Source organism: Pteropus vampyrus, unplaced genomic scaffold (genome assembly GCF_000151845.1).
Source record: "Pteropus vampyrus isolate Shadow unplaced genomic scaffold, Pvam_2.0 Scaffold70, whole genome shotgun sequence".
In the NCBI taxonomy this organism is placed as follows: Eukaryota; Metazoa; Chordata; class Mammalia; order Chiroptera; family Pteropodidae; genus Pteropus; species Pteropus vampyrus.
The window spans coordinates 2,949,219-2,971,451 of record NW_011888851.1 but is presented as its reverse complement, the minus strand read 5'-3'; the positions used below and the strand labels follow the sequence as shown (position 1 = coordinate 2,971,451).

The 22,233-nt window shown below is 35.8% G+C and overlaps 1 protein-coding gene across 3 annotated transcripts in view; it reads left to right on the top strand.

Annotated features, from left to right (window-relative positions):
- ATP2B1 (ATPase plasma membrane Ca2+ transporting 1) overlaps window positions 1-4,555 on the top strand; it is a 115,966-nt gene extending 111,411 nt beyond the window's left edge. For 2 of the 3 annotated variants that reach the window (XM_011361763.2, XM_023531552.1), the window contains one exon: window positions 1,290-2,554. In XM_011361763.2, coding sequence (XP_011360065.1) covers window positions 1,290-1,601 — 312 coding nt within the window. In that variant the 3' untranslated portion in view covers window positions 1,602-2,554. Of the gene's footprint in view, window positions 1-1,289 lie in introns of all 3 variants that reach the window. The other variant, XM_011361764.2, reaches the window with a different exon arrangement.
- The last annotated feature ends 17,678 nt before the right edge of the window (window positions 4,556-22,233 follow it).

Sequence of the window (22,233 nt, the reverse complement as noted above, 5' to 3'; positions counted from 1 at the left end):
TGATGGATATGTTAATTAACTTGATTATAGCAATTATTTCACAATGTATACATAAATCATCAAGTTGTACATCTTAAATATATACAATTTTAAGAAAGTAGACATAAACTTACATTTTTTAAAAATACATTTAAATGAAAAAATAGATTCAAATGTCTCTGAAGAAATTTATTAGTTTCTTTATTATTGTTTTACGAGACGATTTCGGTGACCGCATTTTTTTTATGTGGAATGTCAATGTCAGCTAATTCTCATAACAGGAGTAAATGATGTCTTCATACTAAATAGGATTCATTAGAATCAAAGCAAAGGCAAATGCTGTATTTAAATTGATATGTGGGAAATGTTCAACTATTTGGATTTTGTCTTCTTTTTTGAAAGTCTGTATGACACTGGGTTAATGAGACCTAATGTCAGTGTGTGTAGTGAAGTTTTCGAGTCAGTTGCTCAGTAACCTCTTTTCATCCATACAGCAGACTTCTGAAGATGATGAATTGTTGAGCTATATGTTTTGAGGCAAAAATACTAGAAAAGTTTTGTGGTTTTTTTAGGGGGGAATCCTAGAGGAGTTTTTTTCTGTTTTTCTTTTAAATCTTTTTTTTTTTTTCAGTGAACTCTAGTATGTAAAGTAATTTAAGTTTTCATCTATTTTAGAGAAAAACACTATTAACACTTTATAGACAAGTGGCATATACTCAAATATTTATAGCTGTTTAATGGCATTTTATAGATATTTATTTGGACTTTGTCTTTATTTTTATTTTTTAATTAAGGAAGTAGTGAGATAGATGTGACTTCATTGTGGCATTCAGCTTATATTTGCTTGGCTTTTTCATAGTCGGTGACACCCTAACTCCTAGCATGATAAATAATAACCCTCTGTGCTTGTTTAACTTATTCGAATTGTTTTCAAAATTACATTTTTTTATTTAAAAAAATCAGCTAAAGCTTGTGTATGGTTAAGTTTTTATTTGTTTGTTGTTTGACTTTATTTTCTTAGGGAAAAAAATCCTATAAAATGGCTATTAAATTTTTAGCCAGTGACAATGCGATTTTCTTAGTTTTACTTTGAATTCTGTATCTCTTAATTCTTAGAGTATGTGGTTTTGTTGTTCTGTAGTGTCTTACTAAAATATTCATTTTTTTACAGTGTATTGCAAGTTCCACTGCATTACATGCAAATATGATTCACTCATACCTAGCTGTTTGTGGATTCAAACTCATAAATAAACCATCTTTAAGTTAAGCTACTAGTGTACTGACATTTTTCTGTTTTCTGATATTTACAGATTCGAGTGGTGAATGCATTTCGTAGTTCTTTATATGAAGGGTTAGAAAAACCGGAATCAAGAAGTTCGATTCACAACTTTATGACACATCCTGAGTTTAGGATAGAAGATTCAGAGCCTCACATCCCCCTTATTGATGACACTGATGCTGAAGATGATGCTCCTACAAAACGTAACTCCAGTCCTCCACCCTCTCCCAACAAAAATAACAATGCTGTTGACAGCGGGATTTACCTTACAATAGAAATGAACAAGTCTGCTACCTCTTCATCCCCAGGAAGCCCACTACACAGTTTGGAAACATCACTCTGATTGTAAGCTGAATGTTAACACACTAGCTGCATTGTAAAGAAACAAATTGAAACTGGGTCTCTTCACATATTGTGACAGACAAGATAGTATTCTTGTCTTTGGACTTCAACAGAAGACACACTTGTACGAATGTAGATTTATTTTTTTAAAAAAAAAAAAAGCAAAGCTTTCTGCCAGACTGAGGGTGCTTTTTGGGGGGTGGGAGAAATGAACTGACAGATAAACAGTAACTCAGCATAAGTTGACCTGTGGATCATCTGTAGTACCTGAGAGTGGTCCCGAACAGTATATTAGCAGAGCTTTAGTTTATCTCAATCCTTGATGGGAGAGAGGGAGGAGTAAAGCTGGGCAAGCAAAGAGCCCTGGATCATTGAATTGATACTTTAATTTCTGCTGTTGGCTGTTAATAATTTGGATTATTTATGTTTATAAATGATACAGATCTGTTTACAAGGTTTGTAGATACTTTTTTTGTTCCTGTTCATAGATGGGAAGCTTCCTTATAACTGATGCAGAGAAAAATTAGTCCTTCAAATACTGCTGTATTTTCAGGAAAAAAAAAAAAGGGTGTTTCTATTGAAACTGTACTAAATTTTTGCCTACAATTTAACTTGTTAAATATTGTAGATAAATTGCTAATACTAATAGCCAAATAGATAACACTAATGCTTTGTTTAAAAAAACAAAAACAAAAACAAAACAAAACAAAAAAACATGAGCAGTGGTGTTCTAATGAAGTTATGGCATCTGTCCTAATTAGTTTCTTAAATATATTTACTACTTAATGGTTTTGAAACAACTGTTTAATTTTTAAAATTTTTGAAAACTTGCTAATAACCTTTTGTTCAGAATTTAGTAGATTGTTTAATGCGGGACATCAACTGCATAATGAAAGATGCTTGAAATGCTTTTGTTATTTCAGGCAAATCAAATTAAATCAAACTATCAAACTACAAGAGAACCTTAGTCTTTTTTGTTTTTGTCTAAACCTGTTAGTTCAGTGATGTCTTGGTGAACTGTGAGTGAACTGTATCGCTTTTTCTAATCCTTAGAAACCTTCATACAGCATGAGGGCTGTTGGCATTTTGAAAAGGTTAATAAGTAGAAGCATACATGTTTTCCTTTTGTTTTTGAAACTTGTTTGTAAACATAAATAAATCTGCCCTTTTATTAAATAAATTCACAGCAATGTTTTTTTAAAGAAATTTCCGTTTCTTTACTCAATTCTGCATATATGGTGCATCAGTCTGTTCTCTTTCACCACAATTGGAATAAATTTCAAGATGGTAACAGCCCCATGAATTACCACTTTAATTCCTTGGTGATAATCTAATAGAACCAGATTAAGAAAACTATCGCAATTTCATCATTTGACGTATTCTTCATAGAATTTAGTTTGTCTAAAATAGTCTCACAGTTTTAAAAAAAATAATGACCACCATTGTCTTTGATACACTTATTTTAATTCTTAAGTGGCCAAATAACAGATTAGTTAAAATGAGATTCTATGAAAAGGTGAAAAGGGTCCTAAAAATATATATTTAGGTATAATAATTAATCATATGCTAGAATGCCCATTTCTAAGTCAGCTGGATTCTTTAAATCTTTGTTTCTTTCTTTTGTCTACCTTCTCCCCTTTATTGCCTCTGTCTTTACCTTTTAGGAACTGGCATTGTGTTAGGGCCCAGATTTCACCAGATATACAATCCTCAGGCTGACATAAAGTTTACGAGGACTACTACAACATCTGAGAGTGCTGACCCAGCAAAGAAACAGTTAGTTGATGGTGCTTGATATTTTTGGTGGGTAGGGGAAAATCTGTTTTTCTCCATCAATCCTTTGCAGTAATCTTCTGCAAGTCTTAAAAACACATCGGCTCTGTCAGCATTTATAATTGTACATTTATTCATCAGGTATTTATAGCAAACCATACTGTAAAAAGAGGTAGCATGATATGCTGGAAAGCATACTAGGCTAGGAGTCAAGACCTGGTTTCTAGTCTTGGTTTTGCCATTACGTGCTGCATGACCTTGGGAAAATCATTTACCCTAACCAAGGGTGGTGGACTAATCTATCTTGAAGAACCCTTTCAACTCTAAAAATTGACCCTATCAACTGGAGAGCCTACAAGGCATAGGGACTAGAGAAAAGGGAATGTTTTCAGTTTTCTTTTTTATTTTGGTTATGCTTAAATATGAATGTAATTACCAAAAGATTTAGAAGTGCATGTGCTTTGGAGGATTTGTATTGAGCTTTTACAGTATTCATTTTTCAACTCAAGGCAATGGCTTTTTACACCAACTCTAATCCATAAACGGGTCTTCTGACATCCATGAAGTAGTAGCAAGACATGCTTAGTGTGTATTTCTCTCTTTGAGACACTGTAATTTCTACCAGAAATTTCCAGAGCATTATGTAAGTAGAAAAAAATGCAAGCAAGCTGTTAAAGATCTTGGATCCCATTATATAGTATGTATAGCTGAAATCAACATCTATAATTCAATCACTTTTTCTCTTTTATCCTCTAACCAAAAAATTGTTTAATTTTGCATCCCAAATGTTTTTAATCTTTGTATATTTTTTAAAAATCCTTTCTCCTCATCATTGCCATTTTTGTGGTTGTAAATAGACTTACTTGCACTTTGAAGATGAGTTACTCCTTGTCATCTTACAAATATGTGATATGGTAATTTTCATAACAGATGTCAGTTTCGAACCAAGAAATGGTGATTTGTTTATAAGAAAAAAAAAAAAAACTGGCTTCATTTCTGTGAAATTGCTCTTTGAAAATTTCTTTTTACACATGTAAGCCAACTGAGATACCGTGATGGTGTTGATTTCTTTCAATGATGCTTACCATCTATTTTAGCCACTGAGCCTTTTATTATTTGTCTATTTGTAAAGTTTATTTGTCTTAACTCATTTAATAAATATACTGTTTATCTGTTTCTGAATGGGGACTGAACTTTTTGAATATTTAAATTGATCGGAACATCATATTTTAGAATTACTTTTTCTATTTGAAATTTTTAAAATTTGATGACACTTCTATAATGTACTTGAAATGTTATGGTTGTGTTACAGTGAATCAGTGTTCTAATATGCATGATCTTGCCCCTAGAATGAAAGTGGGTATATTGTCCTTATTCTCCTACCCTGCATCTTCAATACTTACAGCACAATAGATCATTTCTGCAGTCCATGGGAGTGTAATGTTTTTGTTTAAGAAACGTTTAGTTTTTAACATTAACTGTAAGAGCTTATATTTTTTCTTAAATAATGCAAACTTGTCAATAGCAATTATCTGAACTCTGGTAACAAAATTAATCTAATTGCCTTTAGTTGATTTTTATAAGCTATTAAATTAGCAACTTTGAAATACTGAGTGAACTTTAAATGATTATGTAAGTACCATATTTATGATGTGAGGGATGTTTTCCATTTTGTCAAATTAGGTTTTACATATATATTACAATTGAATTTTGAATTAAGTTCCCTTTGTAAAAATTAACTGAATAAGAAAGGGGAGTTACTATAAGTCTTTGCTTGTTGACATATTTTCTTATATTTTTAGAGAAAGCCTGGCATATTGCAACTGCCTTCTTTCACTTAACCTGTGCCACCCTTAAGACTGATGCCCAAACCCCATACCAATCTTTATTTTTTCAAATTCCAGTGTTACACTCATTTATAGACCAAAAAGATACTTTTATTGCATAATTATACCATCTAAAATAATCTTTGAAAGATCCTTGAAAGAAATCTTTCTTTTAGAATAAGCATTATAAAAATATAATGTTTCACACAGTAAGGAAGTTCTAATTGTATTCTGTACTTAGTGTATGTCGGAAGGAAATTATCCTTATAATGTAATTTACTTTTCCTACAGCTTGTTAGTTTTGTCCTTTAAGTTCTCAACTGAGAGTTAACTTTTATGCTTTTTGTCTTAAGAACTACTTCTTTAACATTTCCTTATTTGTTAGAAAAACACTTCAGCTTACAGATGAATATACTAAATGTAAGCATGTTTAATCTGTATTATCTAAATTCAGTGTCATTACTGAACAATGTAACATTAATGATTCCAAAGTAGAGAATTAGAAGTAAGAAACGTGTATATGTGTTTACACAGTATAGGCTTTGTCACAAATTCCTTAACCAGTCCTGTATCCTAGGAAAACATAGTTACCAAATCAGTAATACACAAGTCTGGGTGTGGGTTCAATGCAGAAGTCTCTAAAGTTCTCTTAATTTAAATCAGAGTTACAAAGATCATACAATTTCCAAATTACTTTTCAGATTGTTAAATATAAGTACTGATACTTAGCTACTAAAAGGAATGTCGTCACAGCATAATATTTGTGGGATACCTACAATATACCAAGCACTTTACATGGATTATGTAAATAACACTGTGTACAACTGCTGCCACTTTACATACGGGGAAACTGAGGCATAAAGAGTTTAAGTAACTTGTTCTAGGTCACGTGGTGAGCTAGGATTCGCTCTTAAGTCAGACCTTATCAAGAGTCCAAGCCAGTGGCTACTGGTCTTTACTGTAGTACTACCATCTTACTGACCTAAGGAGGGCCCAGTGCCTAAAAATCTGTGTTCAACTTCGAAGGCTCCTTTGCTGTTGTTCTTTTCTGATACCAAATGCTTCAGAAATGATCTTAAGAATCTTCATAACCTTCCTGGAGGATAGCTCAAGAGACTGAGGCAAAAAGTATCACCGATTAAGATGTATAATCTAAGCTTTCCTTATAATCAGACCTCGTCTAGCTGAAGAATCAAAGAGAAACTCAGTAAAATGGTGATTTAATACCATACTTGGGTTAGAGAATGTTGTGATTCAGTACTTTTAAGAAAGATATGGTTATTCTAAGTTTCATAGATAATTTAATAGGTCATTGCTTTATATCCTAAAATATTTGGAATGAAAATAAACTTGTCACGTTAATGAGACACTGCATTTTTTGTTCTTAAACTTTGTAAAACTAAAGAATAGGATTTTTTATATATTTCAAAGAATATGTCCTCCAGCAGTATTTTCCTTGATGAAAATGTTTAGTGCTTTCATATTTAGCCTAAGGAGCAACTATTGCACACTAGATTTTAACAATTTTTAAAATAAAATTGCAGCCATTATTTCACTACTGTTTTAATGCCATTTTATATTAATGTTTATGAATTGTGAATAGTCGGCCTCCTTTACAGTCTATAAAAATGAGATGCTTGCTGATTTTTATAATCTTTACGGTAACAGTGAAGATAAAATACTTTGAAAAATTTTTTTCTGTGAGGATTCCTTTGAAATTATAAGTATTTAGTCTACCTTAATGAATAGCTTGAAGACGTATGCAAAAAAATAAGAATAGGATCTCAGGGAGACCTGTGGTATCAGGTTAGAAATTTAAATTGTGATGCTTTTAATTTAGTATTCTAAATCTTTTAACCATAGCCTACTCTTTCAGTTAGCTTCAACCCCTCTGAGAAAGGTAAGTCTGTAGCATCTAAAATCATTAATCTCACTTTCCCACTGCTGTAGACTTAGGATGGATAGTAGGTCTCAACATCTGAAGTGTGGTCGCAGAGAGGGTGATTGTAACAATGAAGCCACACCAAGTTTCTGGAGTCTGGGACTCAACTTCTAAGAGCACTACCTGAGTGTCTGCCCACTTTTCCTGCCCCTAAAATTATCTGCCTACTGCTTTCACGTCCTTTCCATCTCCCACTCTCCATTCATTCATTCAGCAAGTACTGGAATTCATACTGTGCTAGATTCAGGAGAACAAAGCAATGTCATTCCCTCTCAAGGAGTTTATGCTCTAGTAGGTGGGAGAGTTGGGCTTATGTCAGGTGGTAGGGGATGATGCTATGTTACGTAGTGTAGTTAGGGAAGCCATCTCAGGTATGATGACATTAAGCAGAGACCTAACGGAAGTGAATGAGCCAGCTGCTTGGTTGTCTGGAAAGGCCTTCCAGTAAATAGTGGTTGGCAAGTTAGGAACAGCAAAGAGGCCATGTAACTGGAGTGGAGTGAACCAGTGAAGGGATTGTAGGAGATAAGCTTGGTGACAGACTGCGAGGCTTGGCCTAACCTTAAAGTTACAAGCCTTGGGAAGAACTTTGGCTCTTGATGGAAAGTCAGTGGAGGATTTTGAGCAGAGCAGCAATGTGGTTGGACCTTTAAAAAGATCATTGGATGCTGTATGGAAGTTGGGAAGCTATTGATTTTTTCAACTCATTCCATTCCGGCTTGGCTTTTTTCTGCTGCTTTTGTACACCTCCCCCAAACCTCTTCTAAAGAGTCTAGTGGACCCCTTACTACTTTTATCTTTTAATTTTATGCTCGTCCTGCTTTTCCAGATAACACAAGGCTGACATCACTTTTACCATCAACTCAGAAGAACCTACATATTTTCCTCATTTGTTTTAACCAATATGCAGTTTCCCACGTGGGTCATGATAGCCTTTTTTTTTACCCTGTGTTACTCAGCAACATGGTCACAAATAGAAGATGGCCAGTCTTTCTCAGCTGTTCAGTCTCTACGATTATAGTTGGTATCTCCTCCAAACTATCTTTTTCTTGCTTTGTAAAAGCCCTTTAAATCTGTTCATCTTATTTTCTATACCAAATGTGACTGCTTCATTCCTCCATCATCTCCCAGTCTTTTTGTAGCCTAGTAACTTTCATTGACTCCATCCTAACCAAGGCACTCAAGTTGGCTACCTCCTCCTGCTCTGACATTTACCTAGCTGGCTTTGCCTCCTCGGCGTTTCCCTATCTTGGTACCTAAACCCAAACCACCTTCAACTTTATACCTGTCCTCAGCTTCAGAGTATGCTCCAACTTGCTGGTGACCAAAGTTCACACTCTTTACCTGGTTTTCCTCACTGATGCTCAAACTGACCTTTAGTTTGTCTCATTCTTTTCTGGGTCATTCCTCGTATTTGAAAATCCTTTACATTTTTGTCAGAGCCAGGATTCAAGGCGTGGTTTGTCTGACTCTAGAACACACCTTTTCCGTTCTACCTGTCAACCAAAACTGTCTGTTGCTTTTCCACTCATTTTAACAGACATCTTCCTCTCTTTGTGTTTTGTTATTGATTTTTTGATCCCAAGGAACAGAATTTTACATCTATCGGTGTTACTCTGTTGTTTTAGTCACCTCACTTTGACTCCTAATTTTATCATCTAGTTTATCCTCGATCCTTCTCGGCTTAATGCTGTCCAAAGATAGCAATTAACTTTTCTTCTATTCTTTTTGGAAACTACTGTTTCACAACAATGCTCAAAGGAAAACAAGACATCTGCCAACAGCCCTTTGCCTTACTTTTCAAAATCACCACCAGGTGATATTAATGCTCATTTAATCCAATCATTCAACCAGTTAGGAATTTCCTAATTAAATATTCTGTCATACACACAAAAGGAGATAACGTCTTGTTGAAATGCTGTCAGCTACACTTACTGTTTTGCTACAGATATTTCTTCCTTGGTTTCAGGTGCTCTTTTGTCATTCTTTTTATTTTCACTGTTATTACTACAGTCTATTCCCTCTTCACGTCAGGCCCTTAACTGTTCTTTCCACATCTCTACCTTCTGTCTTTCTCATTACCAGTCTATCCAACACATAATCCAAAATGTTCCTAAATCACCACTTTGCCCACATCATCCCTACCCACCTCAAACAGATTAAACTTAAAAGAAAAAAGAAAAAAAAGTCTCTTCATTTTCATTTGCTTCTTAACCTTTTGGCCTCATGTTGTTGCCTGCTCCTCTCCACTGCTGCAAACACGTTCTCTGTGTTCCCTCTCTCATAAATTGCTCTCTGAAGCTCTCCATGTTCCTGGCCCTTTTGTACTTTCTACCATTCACAGTGCATGCACCACCTTACCTCTTTCCACCCCCAACACAACAGACATGTAAGGGAAAAGTAGGGAAGAGTGCTTTTTTCTGAGGAAAATCACCCCTCTGAGAGAGGATGCTGAGGTTCAAAGAGTGGATCTCAGGTTTTCGGGAGAGGCAGTACTGTGGCAGAAGAGCATTTGCCTGTGTGTCGTCAGTAGACCTGGGTTCTGGTCCCAGCTCTACCTTAAACCAACTTTTAATACCTTGAGCAGGATTGTATTATGGTTCCTTCCAATGAACTTGGAACCTGAAGCACTTTAACAGTTATTAAGGGCAGTAGGTGGTACTGTTGACTCAGTAGCAACAGAAATAATCCTGTGAAGAGCTGTTTAGCTCCCCCAATAAAATGGTTTAAACAGAAAACTTCAGAGTTGAAAAGGGCGGTTAAGTCCCAACTGGCTCATAAACACTCAAGGCTTTATGAAGATTACCCTGGAGATTTATGTCATTAAAATCAATAATTTGCTTTCATTTCCTTTTTTTCTCTGGTTTTAGTCCACAGAAACTTTGTGTTTTTAGTCAATGGACATTTTCTCTTTAAAAAAAAAACCGGCTTGCTTGCCTCTTGCACATCTGTGAGGTAGAGATTAGATGAGTGTGCTAGTAGTGACTCAGTCACTCAATTTTTTTACTCTGTTTTCATTTAACTGCCCACCACTGGAGATTTGGGACTGTTACCTAGTTTTAATTCCTTCTTTTATACCTATTTATATCAGTATTCTTATAACAGACCATGGGATAAATCAGTGTTTTCCAAACTTTGCTACACATTGGAGTCACCTGGGAAGCTTTAAAACATACTAATATATAAATATTGAGTCACTATAATGTACACCAGAAATTAATAAGATTTGTATGCCAAAAGAAAACATACTGGTTCCAGGCTCCCACCCCGAGGCATTGGGGTCTAGGGTATGGCCTGAGTATTGGGACATTTCAAAACCATCTAGATGAATCTAGTATGCAGCCAAAGTTTGGGAACTACTGGGTTAAACAGAGGGAAGCACTGAGAACAACAGTGCTGTGGTGAAGACATTAGTGAATAGAAAATAATCATTTTGTAAATTTGCCCATCAAGATGATGTTCAGAACCAAAGTTCTGTTTACTTGGATAAAATGCTTTTAAAAGATCAGATTGTCTCTAGTACTTTAAAAATCAATATTAAGAAGAAGTATACAGAAGATTATATTAAATTTAGTTTAATTTGCTGTGATTAAAAACTAATCTGAAATATATTTTTGTGGAAATGTGCTTACTTATAAGTTAAAACCTTTATCTCCTTATTTGAAAAACAAATGACCAATTTTAAAATAAGCTAGTTGGTTTTGTTAAAGCAAAATGAAAGGATTTTAAATATCAGGTGACGAAAATTTACTTCTTTTTAAAATTCTAGTGTATATTTATTTACAGATATCTCAAAATCTAGCAATATACCATTTCAAAATTTATCCCTAGCATATCATGCTTTCTGCATAGTTGAAAATAAACAGCATATACCACTTAGCAGGAAAATGACATATTTTATGAGGACATTAAAATATATTAAAATATTTATAATACAATATTTAAGAGTTAATTTTTTTAAATAGATTTTATATAAAATCACCTTATCTTGTCCTGGAAAAAATTACTAATTGATCTTTTTTTTATGTCTAAGAATTTTAAGTTACATTAGTCAACCAAAAAGGTGGGCTTCAACCATCCATGTAGTTAATTCCTAAAAGATCCTATAACTACCCAGTCAGTAGTCTGCTCCATACGTGAATATTCCCTGCAATAGTTACAAAGCACACACTAACACTTCTTGAGTCCCTATTCTGGGTCACTTGCTTTTCTATGTTGTTACCACAGTAATCATTACAACTCTACCCCCTTTTATAATAAAGTTAAGAAACTTGCCTCTGGCCACACAGTTAGTTAGTGTCATCTGGAATTTAAATCCAGAAGTACTGTTTAACAACCCAGTTCATGACTTTTACATTATCTAAAGGCAGCTTGCATGCCCCTCACCCTACAAACTCCATCCCCATCTTCTCCATGCTCATCATCTCTAGTTTCTTAGTAGGGAGACCGTATGTCCCAGGTTGCCAGGAACAGTCTTGTACAGGAGCCCACCATCCCCATGTGACTGTTAAGAGTTCCCCCGTTTCACTCTCAAAAGTGTCCTAAATTGAATAAAAAATATGTTTTCAAGTTGCGTCGTCATCTTTGTCCCTTTCCTCTAATGTGTTTATGTCCCTCTGTGTCTGCAGCCTGACAACTGTTATTTTGAAATTGTGGTATTTGGGATTCCACTGCTCTGACAAGTGAAAAACTGAGAAAAAGCGAGGGGTGGGGGTTGGGGCAAGATGTAGATCCACTTTTTGTCATCTGTACAGATGACAAAGGGACTCCAAAGTATATCCTGCTAATAGGGGTAGCTCTCAGAATTTAGTTTGTAAATCTCAAAGTCTCCTAAAGTTTCTAGCTGAGAAAACAGCTGTAATCTGTTGTGCAATTCTCCAAACTAAGCTATCTGAGAAAAGCCTACCTTCTTCCACTCAAGAAACAGAGAGTGCAGTTCGGGACCTGACCACTGATTCATAAGTGATTGCTTAAATATATTAAAAATCTGGATAGCTGGTCTGAGCACCTGTTTAAAGTTCAAAGGAGCCCTGTAGCCATATATATATATATATATATATATATATATATATATATATATATATATATATATATATGATAAACCTTGCTTATCAGAGGTATGTAACAAGTGAGACTTCCCTTTGAGGACAGCATCTAATAAAATGACAGGTATGCCATCAATGAGTGATTTTAAATGAACGAAATCAAGGTTTTAAATGCTTCCTTACTTGATTTTAATAGTAACTCAAGTGTTTAACAATAGAGGCTTATTTACATATAGCAAATCTTCATGATAGAATAATATTCAACCATTAAAAATGTTTTTTAAAAAAGCAGTTTAAAAATCATACATACTTTTTATAGCCTGCTTTTTTTATTCAGCATAATACTGTAAATATTTTCATGTCAAGATTTTAGACTCAATTCTGTAAAAAATTAGTTGTGTGACTTAGGACATTATTTGGTCTCTATGAGCCTGCCTTCATCCGGTAAAATTGGGATAATGATATATCTACCTACCTCTCAGGGTTATTGTATTGATCAAATGAGATGAAAAATCAGAAAGTCCTAGCACAGAGCACAGTCTGTAAAATGGACTCAGTAAATACTCTGTGGATTATAATAGTAAGAATTTTCACCAAAGGGGTAGTGTTAGCAAATTACTTAATGTGTGCTAACCCCAGTACAATGAGGGAGACAAAGGAGATCAGGTATTGTAAACTGGTAGCTTATGAGCCCTGTTTGACCAACCAAAGTTTTGTTTGGTCAAATGATAATGGCCCATAAGGTGTTGTTTTTTGTTGTGTGTGTTTTTTTTTTTTCCTAATGTTTTTAATTGAAAGTTATATTTCACTAAAAACACCCAAATTATTGGTATCTAGCAACATTAGACTCTGATTCTCATATGGGAACACAGCTTGGTGCTTTATTTGCCCTCTCCAGTTCCCCACAGTCCCCTCCACTCCCTATGGAATCATACCACTGTCATTTAACAGTACTGGTGACCGTTTATGACTGTTTCTCTCTTAGTAAAGCTAAGAAAAGTGAGCTATTTTTTATTGCTATCGAGTGTGAAATAATGTAAGGATTCACTTTCAAGAAAAATTCTCACTCTGGTCTCTTTCACTCATATATGTTACCTGCCTAACCCCATAGGCATTTGTGTGGAATTCATAGCCTCTCCTAAAATTCCAGAGCTGTAAGGAACCAGCATTTGGATCAGATAAGCATATGTTTTCTTCATTTTATAGATGAGTGAGTTAGGACCCCTGAAGACTGTGACTTGCCCAAGGTTCTAGTTAGAAACAAAGTTGAGGCTGAATTTAGATGTAGTGTGATGTCTCTCTATATTTATTAGGCTTTTAAAGTTTGATTATTTTGTCATAATTTTTAAATAACAGAAATTAGTGTAAACTAATTCTCTTTAAAGTAAACAAACCCTCCAATACCTCTTCCCTCTACAAAATGCATAGGTAATTTATGGCTTCCTAAATGTAGGTTTTTAGCATTTCCTGATAATTTCGAAAAGCTTTTTAGCTTAATAAGCTTTAGTTTTGCTGCAATGCTTGTAGCAAATTCAAAGAGATCATTTGAAGGATATATTTTGCATTACTGATTTTCTTCTTTTCAAGAGTAAAAAGATAGAACTTATCCATTGAAAGCCCTACAATCATGAAGCATGCATGTGGAAGTAGTTTTATATCGTACATTTATTTTAATATATGAGGAAAAGATTTTGCAGTAGCTCTTGATTACCTGTGGAACTAGAATATGCATGAAATATATATGTATATGTATATATATAATACATATATATAATTTATTTTAACTATCAACATCAAGCTTTTTCTCCAAAATATTACTTAATACAAATAAGAAATGACTGGATCAAGTCATTTCATTTTTGTGTTCTTATTCTTTCCCCTTTCCAATTCAAGTTAGAAAGCAGATAATGTGGGTAATTCATAATTGGCTCTATACTAAATAAATGAAGCATTATTGTGTAAAAATGTAAAGCTGTTTTGAGATTTATTGTGTGACTGAGTTAAACTGAAGATAGAACAAAAGAATTATAGCTAGCAATTTTATGAAGAAAATGGCTTTTTACATTTTTCCTTTTGGAACATTACCCTTTATCATTGGATTAGAAACAGTTTTATATGGGAGATTTTAGATTATATTTGTTATGAAACATTCCGAAATATAGCTTTGGTTTTTATTTCAGATTATAAGAATAATCCATGCTCATTATTAAATAAGGAAAGTATCTAGTGATAAAGAAAACTTCCCTTAACCCCATCGCCCAGACCTAAAATATAGGTGTATATATTTAGACGCTTTTATTCTGTGAGTTACTAGCACTGGTCATGTCTTCAGAACTCTTCACAGTTAGAATTTTAGATATAGGAAAAAAGTTTGTTGGATTTAGAAATAGCCTAATGCAATCCAAATTATAAGGAGAAACAAGGGAAGGAGGGGCGGAAGGAAAGAAAAATCCACATTTATGAAGGTGTAAGCATGGTTCATCAATTTTAGTGACCAGACTGGCCTGCGGGGAAGACAGCAGAGTGTCTTGGTTCGCAATGAGGCTGCCCCTGAGAAGGAAAGAAGTGAAAGTGAATAAAGTTGTGTGATTAAAGGCCCCAGCGACTATGTGGTAAAGGCTGTCCCCAAAGAAGACTGTAGAATGAAACAGCAATATCACCAGTGGCCCAAGCCACTCTTCTGTAGAACCCTGTAAGTTGAGAGAAGGACATAAACAGGGAAGCTATTTCTCCATCATCAGAGAGAGGGAGATCTGAGACTGATATGGGAACAATTATAATAACGTGGTAAGTGCAATAACAATGCCAAACGGGGTATGGTAGAGGATTAATTCCAACGAGGATGGGAATCCAGGGTTAAAGAATGCTTAACAGAGACATCCCTAGGGCAAGAAATTGGGAGATGGATCGGGCTCTCTTCTCCCAGAGAGGAGACAGTTCATACAGAGAAAACAGCTGGTGAAAAGGAACAGGGGAGACAGTCCTCTCCCTGATCTAAACCTCACCAAGTAAGAAATAGTTCTCCTTAAGATTAACTGAATTATAGATATTTAACATATTAAAAATCTCTCTAGAACAGGCTAGGGGGAAAGGCTTATCTTGATTCTTTGAGATTGTATTGTTTTTAAATATGTAAAGGCATTCAGATGAGAATAATTATTGGATTATTGAAAACTGACAATGAAACATTGGTTTATAAATATGTGTATGTGCTTTCAACGTGTTCTGTTCTAGTATTTAAACTTTCCCCTTACAATTGTGATTATGCTATGAATTTGCTAAACTCACCTTCCTCTGGCTTCCATCTAAATCAAAGTAAATCCTGAATCTGAATAATATTTACTGTACTATTTTGTACAAAAAAAAGGGGGGTTATCAAAAAAAATTCTATTCTTTAGTGTATAATATACCTGATAAATATTTCCTCATGGTTTGATTTGGTGATGGAAAGAACAAGAAGGCTTAAAAATAAATATCTTTATACCTTCACTGACAACTGTACAACTTCATGTCAAGATCTAACGTAATTAAAAAAAATAAATTCTCTGTCTTATGCCAACAGAACTAATTCCATGAAGTCTAAATCATCACTAAACTAAAATAGTTGCATGATTTCTTTGATCCAAGCCTTTTAACTATACAGTACATTTTACTCAGTTCTATGGAATGTGGAGGCAGCATCTGATTTAATATTTTCTATTCAGGCTGTTTACTTTGTAGTCAAACATTCTTCAAAAACATTTTAGTCTCCCCCCACATTTTCCATCCAAGGCTGTCAGTTCCTATTTAGAAAGGTTAATTGAGACCTGGAGTCTCCAAGCCTCTGATACGGAAGCAGTTTTGCTGGCCTTAATAGTTTTCTTTGAATTTGCTGCCAGGTCTGATTCTACATGTAAATATTTGCCTGAGTTGGTTTAAAAAAAAAATTTTCACACGAGTAGGAGAGTGAGGTTACCATAATGTAACTTATGAAATGAGAAAACAAAATTTTATTTCTGTGTACCTCTTTTTGTGTGTATGTGTGTGTACCTCTTTTTGCTAATTGACATGTTCCTTTTTCACCTCTCCCAAAAGCAGGGCCTGCCTTGGAATATAGTAGAAATAGCCCACCACAGGTCTGTGAGCTGAAGAAATGGTCTGCGAGCTGAAGCACTTGCTCACTGGTCTGTGCCTTTGCTGTCCAATGGGAATGTAACATGTACCACATAGGTAGTTTAAAATTTTCTAGTAGCTACATATAAAAAGGAAAAAGAAACAGAAGAGATGAATTTTAATAGTATATTTTAACCCAACATATCCAAAAATTATCATTTCAACATGCAATCAATAGAATATTTACTAACAAGATACTTTACATTCTTTGTTTAAACTAAGTCTTCAAAATCTGTTTATTTTATACTTGGAGCATATCTCAATTCAGACATTAACTTTTCATTGGAAATAGATTTTCGGTTACTTAGATTTCATAAAATTAACAGCCGAAAAGATAGATTTACAAGTTGTTCTAAGTATAGTAAAAATTATTTTCCAATAACTGAACCATGTATTAGTTTTTAAAAATTAATTAAAATAAAAGTATCCCATTCTTAGGTGCACTAGCCCACTCTTCAAGGGCTCAGTAGCCACATGTGGCTGGTGACATCATAGAACTACAACCTTGCTACATTTTAAAGTATAGTTCACAAAATGACACCATCAGCATCACCTGGGATTTTATTAGAAATGCAGTATCTCAGGCCTCATCCCAGACCTACTGATTCAGAATCTATATTTCGACAAGATCACCAGGTGATTCATATGCACGATGTAGTTTGGGAAGCACTGATCTATTTAACACAGTAGGAAAACTAGTATTATTGAACTCATTTTACAGATGGGGATACTGACACTCGGTGAGGTTTTATAATGTGCCTAAAATCAGAGCTAATAAGTGTGGGAGCTGAAAATCAAACTCATATCCTGCCCACTTTTAATCTCATACTCTTTCTAATATTTATCACTCAAATGGAACATGTACTACTAATGGCATAAAAGTTAATTTTAAATCTTTTCATTTTTCTAAGTTCAGGTATCAAGTCTCTGATTGGTGCTATTATGTTTTCAATACATAACACTTGCCAAAAGTGGGCCACAGCCCCAGAACCTTCAGTGAAGTATCTAGCTAGATCTTCATAGCTTTGTTTCACTTCATTGTATTTATTCTTACTTTTACCTTCTATTCATGGCAAATGATACTGGTTTTCCATTTACAGGTGTGATACATAAAGTAGATGTATTTAAGTAAGAGACAGTAGTTTTAAGTGTTAGTCCAGATGTGATATAGCTACATGGGGGAGGAGGCATGGGAATGATGGAGGTGTAGGAAACACTGCCCAGGATGAAGATGCCTCCCCAAGAGGCAGTGCCAGTGGCATTCAAGCCCCCGGGAAGACTACGAAGCACCAACAATACTGAGTACTATTGTTGCCTGTGCTTCTGCAAAGCACTTAACAATCATCATCGTTTTTTTCTTTGCATGTGCTGTGGATATTAATTCCATTTGGCTGGTTGGTTGGTTGTCCAGTGTTTCTTATCTTCCAACTCAGAAAACAAAAAGGTCCTCCTTTTGACCTCCTCAATCCAACAGCAAGGCTGTGAGCATAAGGCTGTGGGCTCAGCCACTTGGATGCTTCCATTCCTGGATGAATTACAGAACAAGTGCCGTGAAGAAGCAAGGATACCTTAAAGCTCACCATGTCTGCTGTGGTAGCAGCACAGTGGCTGCACTAACGTCTCATGGTGTGGCAGTGATTTTCATAGCAGGATTCAGCAGGGGCAGCAGGAAAGCCCTGACAAGGCTTCGACCGGGTTCAGGGGCCCAGCCTCCATTAGCAGCGCTTCATTTTCTAAATGTGGTTGCTCACCAGGTTTCCCATAGTATCATGGGTTACATGGCATCATTCTAAAACGGCTTCTTCCTTCTGTGGTAATGAGGGATGGTTTCTGTCTTTTGCAGATAGAAACCATGAATGTTCGAATGGGGTTATTTAATTGCCATCTAACCCGCCAGACTGCTGAGTCCCGTGAGGGCAGAGTCAGTATCTGCTTGCTCACATGGCATAATGCCTGGGTCCTGACCCATAGTCTCAGACAAGGTTGGTGCTCAGTAGATATTGGACAAATGAATGAATGAGAGTTGAGTACATAGAAGATGCCAGTAAACAATGTCAAAAGTCACGCTTTTACTTTCTCAGAATATGTTCTGCGATTTAAGAGAATCTATGAAAAATCAAACTTCAAAGATAAATTAATAATAATACCTAAATTAAAAGAAAATGACTTCACAAACTGATTCACTCAAGATTCCTTCCCTAGTTTTTCTAGTATTAAGTTTTGCTTTCTAACTATGAACTATTAGAGTAACTGAAACAGAACAGAGCATAAAGTTAAAAGGTAATTTTTGTGCAGTGAATATGTAATGCTTTCAAAATGAAAGAATATAAATTATTTGAAAAATAGCATATTCAAAGCCACTGGCAACATGACATAGTTCAGTTATGAAGATCACACTTATCTGAAATAGAAAAGTCAATCGAGATTTTTCAGAAATTAGTATGTGGCTAGCTAAATCGCAAAACTGTGCTAAGCAGTTTATCAACATTCTTAAGTGTCAAAACAATCCTGGAGTTACCTACTTTTGTGGCCCTTTTCCAGGTGAGGAAACTGAGCCAAAGCAGAGAAACTAAATAATTTGCCTAAGGCCAAAGAGCTAACAAGAATCGCATAGCTAAAGAGCTAGGATTTAAACTCCAACCTGACTCCAAAGCTTAAGATTTTAAGCACAATGCTATACTTGTGACATATCTTTTTAATAAAGACTCTGGCTCCATTTTTGATGTTTGACAGCTGACAGCTTTGAGGTTCCACCCCTCCCCCTTTCTCCTTTTGCTCCACATCTTGACAAGCCAGTACCTTTCCTCTCTTGGTGCCAGTGAGGAAGTTCACCTCATTCCATCCCTACCTCCTAACCCCGCCCCCCCGCCCACACACACACAAGCCACTCACCTCATTTTTCTCTCCAGCCATTTTCAGCTCAGTTCTTTCTGTTCTCCCCAGAAAGCCTCAATATATGACTCATAAATCCCTTCAAATTCTCTTGGTGTTCATGTGGCATCATCTAGCTCAATATCCAAACAAACTTTTGGGCAGGGAGTGTTGATCCCACCCTCTGTGGGGCAACCACAAGACAATAGTAAAAGTCAACAGATGCCTTCATTGCTAAAAGTGGGCCACGGCCTCAGAACCTTCAGCAAAGTTGCTAAATCTTCATAGCTTTATTTCACTTCATTGTATTTATTCTTACTTTTACCTTCTATTCAGGACAAATGATGCTGGCTTTCCATTTACAGCTGTGATACATAAAGTAGATGTATTTAAGTAAGAGAGTATTTGTAAGTGTTAGTCCAGATGTGATATGACTACACGGAGGAGGAGGCATGGTTACAATGGAGGTGTGAATGTGAAGCCAGAAGCCTTCAGCGAAGGCTCTTATAAGAAAAAAGACCCTATGAAACCCATTACTTCATTTACTGCACAAAGAACTTCATTTATTGCCTTGTCTAATTTTTGTGAATATGATTGGCAAGGGTGGTATTTCTGTCTTCCTTCCCACTCCAAGCTTATCTCTGTTTTTGCCTAGAAAATTTCCAGCTCAGGGGAGTAAGAATTGATTATTTGATTGGTGTATTCATAAAATCGAATATTGCTAGTGGCAAGTAACCCAGTGTAAAAATTAGCCCTCAAATATAACACCTTTCTGCTCTTTGCCCACTAAAATATTCAATTCAATGATCTTACAAACTTTATGTTTTTCACCCCCTTGATGTGTCCTCACTACCCTCCCTTCATCAGCTTGAATTCCTCGGTCGGTCACCATAATCACTCCCTTGCTGACACCCTCATCTCCATTATCATGTCTCATTTCATAATACCCTGGTTGAATCCACCCCTGCCTGTTCAGCATCTGCCCTGGAAGTGGCTGGAGAGAACAGAGCCATGCTGACAGACTTCACTTTGAATTTAAGACAACAACCCTTCGGTGGCCCTGTGATGCTTTCAAGAATTCATATCGTATGTCCCTAATCCATTTGCTCCCTCATGCTGTACGGTGCCTGTTCTACGCCTTTGCCTCCTCCCTCAAACCTCTCATTCTTAGCTGATGACCTTGCTTCCTACTTCGCTGGAAAAATGGAATCAATCAGAAGAAAAATTTAACCGGTCCCCCTTTCCCCAGTACCACATGGATTTGCCAGCATCTGCACCTACACACTCTGCCTTCCTCCCAGGAATTATATGCGCTCCTACTAACACCCTGTACAACGGAACCCAGGTGCCTTTACCTATGCAAGAAAATTGCCGAAACTGTCAGCCTTTTATTTTTTACTATCTTATTCCTTTGGACATGTAAACTTTCTCTTGAACTCATTTTCCCCTCTAGTTACCACACCATTCTTTTACTCCTTCTTACAGCAAAATTCCTCAAAGAGATGTCTATACTGTCTCCAATTCCTCTCCTCACAGTCCCTTTAAAAGCACTACACTAAGCCTTTCAGCCCTATGATCCTATCTAAAATTTCCTTGTCAAGACAAATTAATGATCTCCACATTATTTAATCCAATGGTTAGACCCTGGATCCTCATCTTATTGAACTGAGTGACATCATTTGACAAATGATGAGTCTTTCCTCCATTAAATACTTTCTTCACTTGCTTCTGAGATACCACACACTCTTGGTTCTTATTACATTTTGTTGGTTGCTCCCTCTTAGTCTCTTTGAATTGTTTCTTCATCTTAAGAAAGGATTAGTTCTTGATTGTCTTCTCTATCTTTACTCACTTCCTTGGTGATCTCATTATGACCTGATATACAGATCTCTATGCGGTCACATCCAAATGTATATTTCTAGCCTAGATTCCTTTCCTGAGCTCCGGATTTGTATGTCCAAGGCTTACTTGACACTTCTATTTTGGTGTCTAATATCTGGATATCAACATTTCCAAAAATAAGCTCCCAATCTTCTCCCCATCCACAGTCATCTCAATTGATGGCAACTTCATCCTCGTATTTTCTCAGGCCTAAACTTGAAATCATCCTTGATTTTCTCCTCTCTTATATCCCATTGCCAGTCCAGCAGGAAAATATGTTGGCTTTAGCTTCAGAAGATGTTCAGAATCCAACCATTCTGTACCACCTTCACTGCTATCACTGTGGTCCAAGCCACAATCACTTCTGTGTAGATTACTAGAATAACATACTGACTGGTTCACCTCCTTCTACCCTCTTCCCCTGAAGTTATTTCTCAACAAAATACCTATCATGATGACTTTAAAATATAAATCAGATCATGTTGTCCACTTTATACCCTGAAATGGCTGCTGACTCAAATTCCTTCAATGTCCTCTAGTCCCTTTATAGCCTATCCTGTCCATCCTCATCTTCTAGGCCTATCCTCATCATTCCTTTTCCATTAACTAAGATGGCCCCTTGGCTGTTTCTTTAAAACACCAGGTATAGTTTCTTTGTAAAGACTTTGCATTAATTGTTACATTTATCTGGAACATTCCTCCCCAGATAGCTACATGGCTGTATTCCTCACTCCCTCTCAGGCTTTGCTCAAATTTTGCCCTCTCGTTAAGATATCCTGACTACCTTTGATAGCTTTTCTTTCCCAAATATGGCCATAAAGACATCTCATGCTGAGATTCTTCTTACAATGCCACCTTTTTGCTCCTCCATTAAAACATATAGTCTCTGTCCTTCCCCTTTGAACTGAATGGATCTTTGTGACTCTCTAAACCATAAAGAGATATTATGTGACTTGAGACTAGGTCATAAAAGGTAATACAATACCATTCTTCAATAAAAGAAACCAGAGCTCTTTGTAGAAATGATTGATTCTATGGTAGGGAAAACACAAGAGAGGTGCTGGAAACATAATACTAGAATGTAAGGAAGTGCTCCTCCAAAACCCTATAGGATGAGGCTTGTCAAAGGAACCTAAGAGCCAA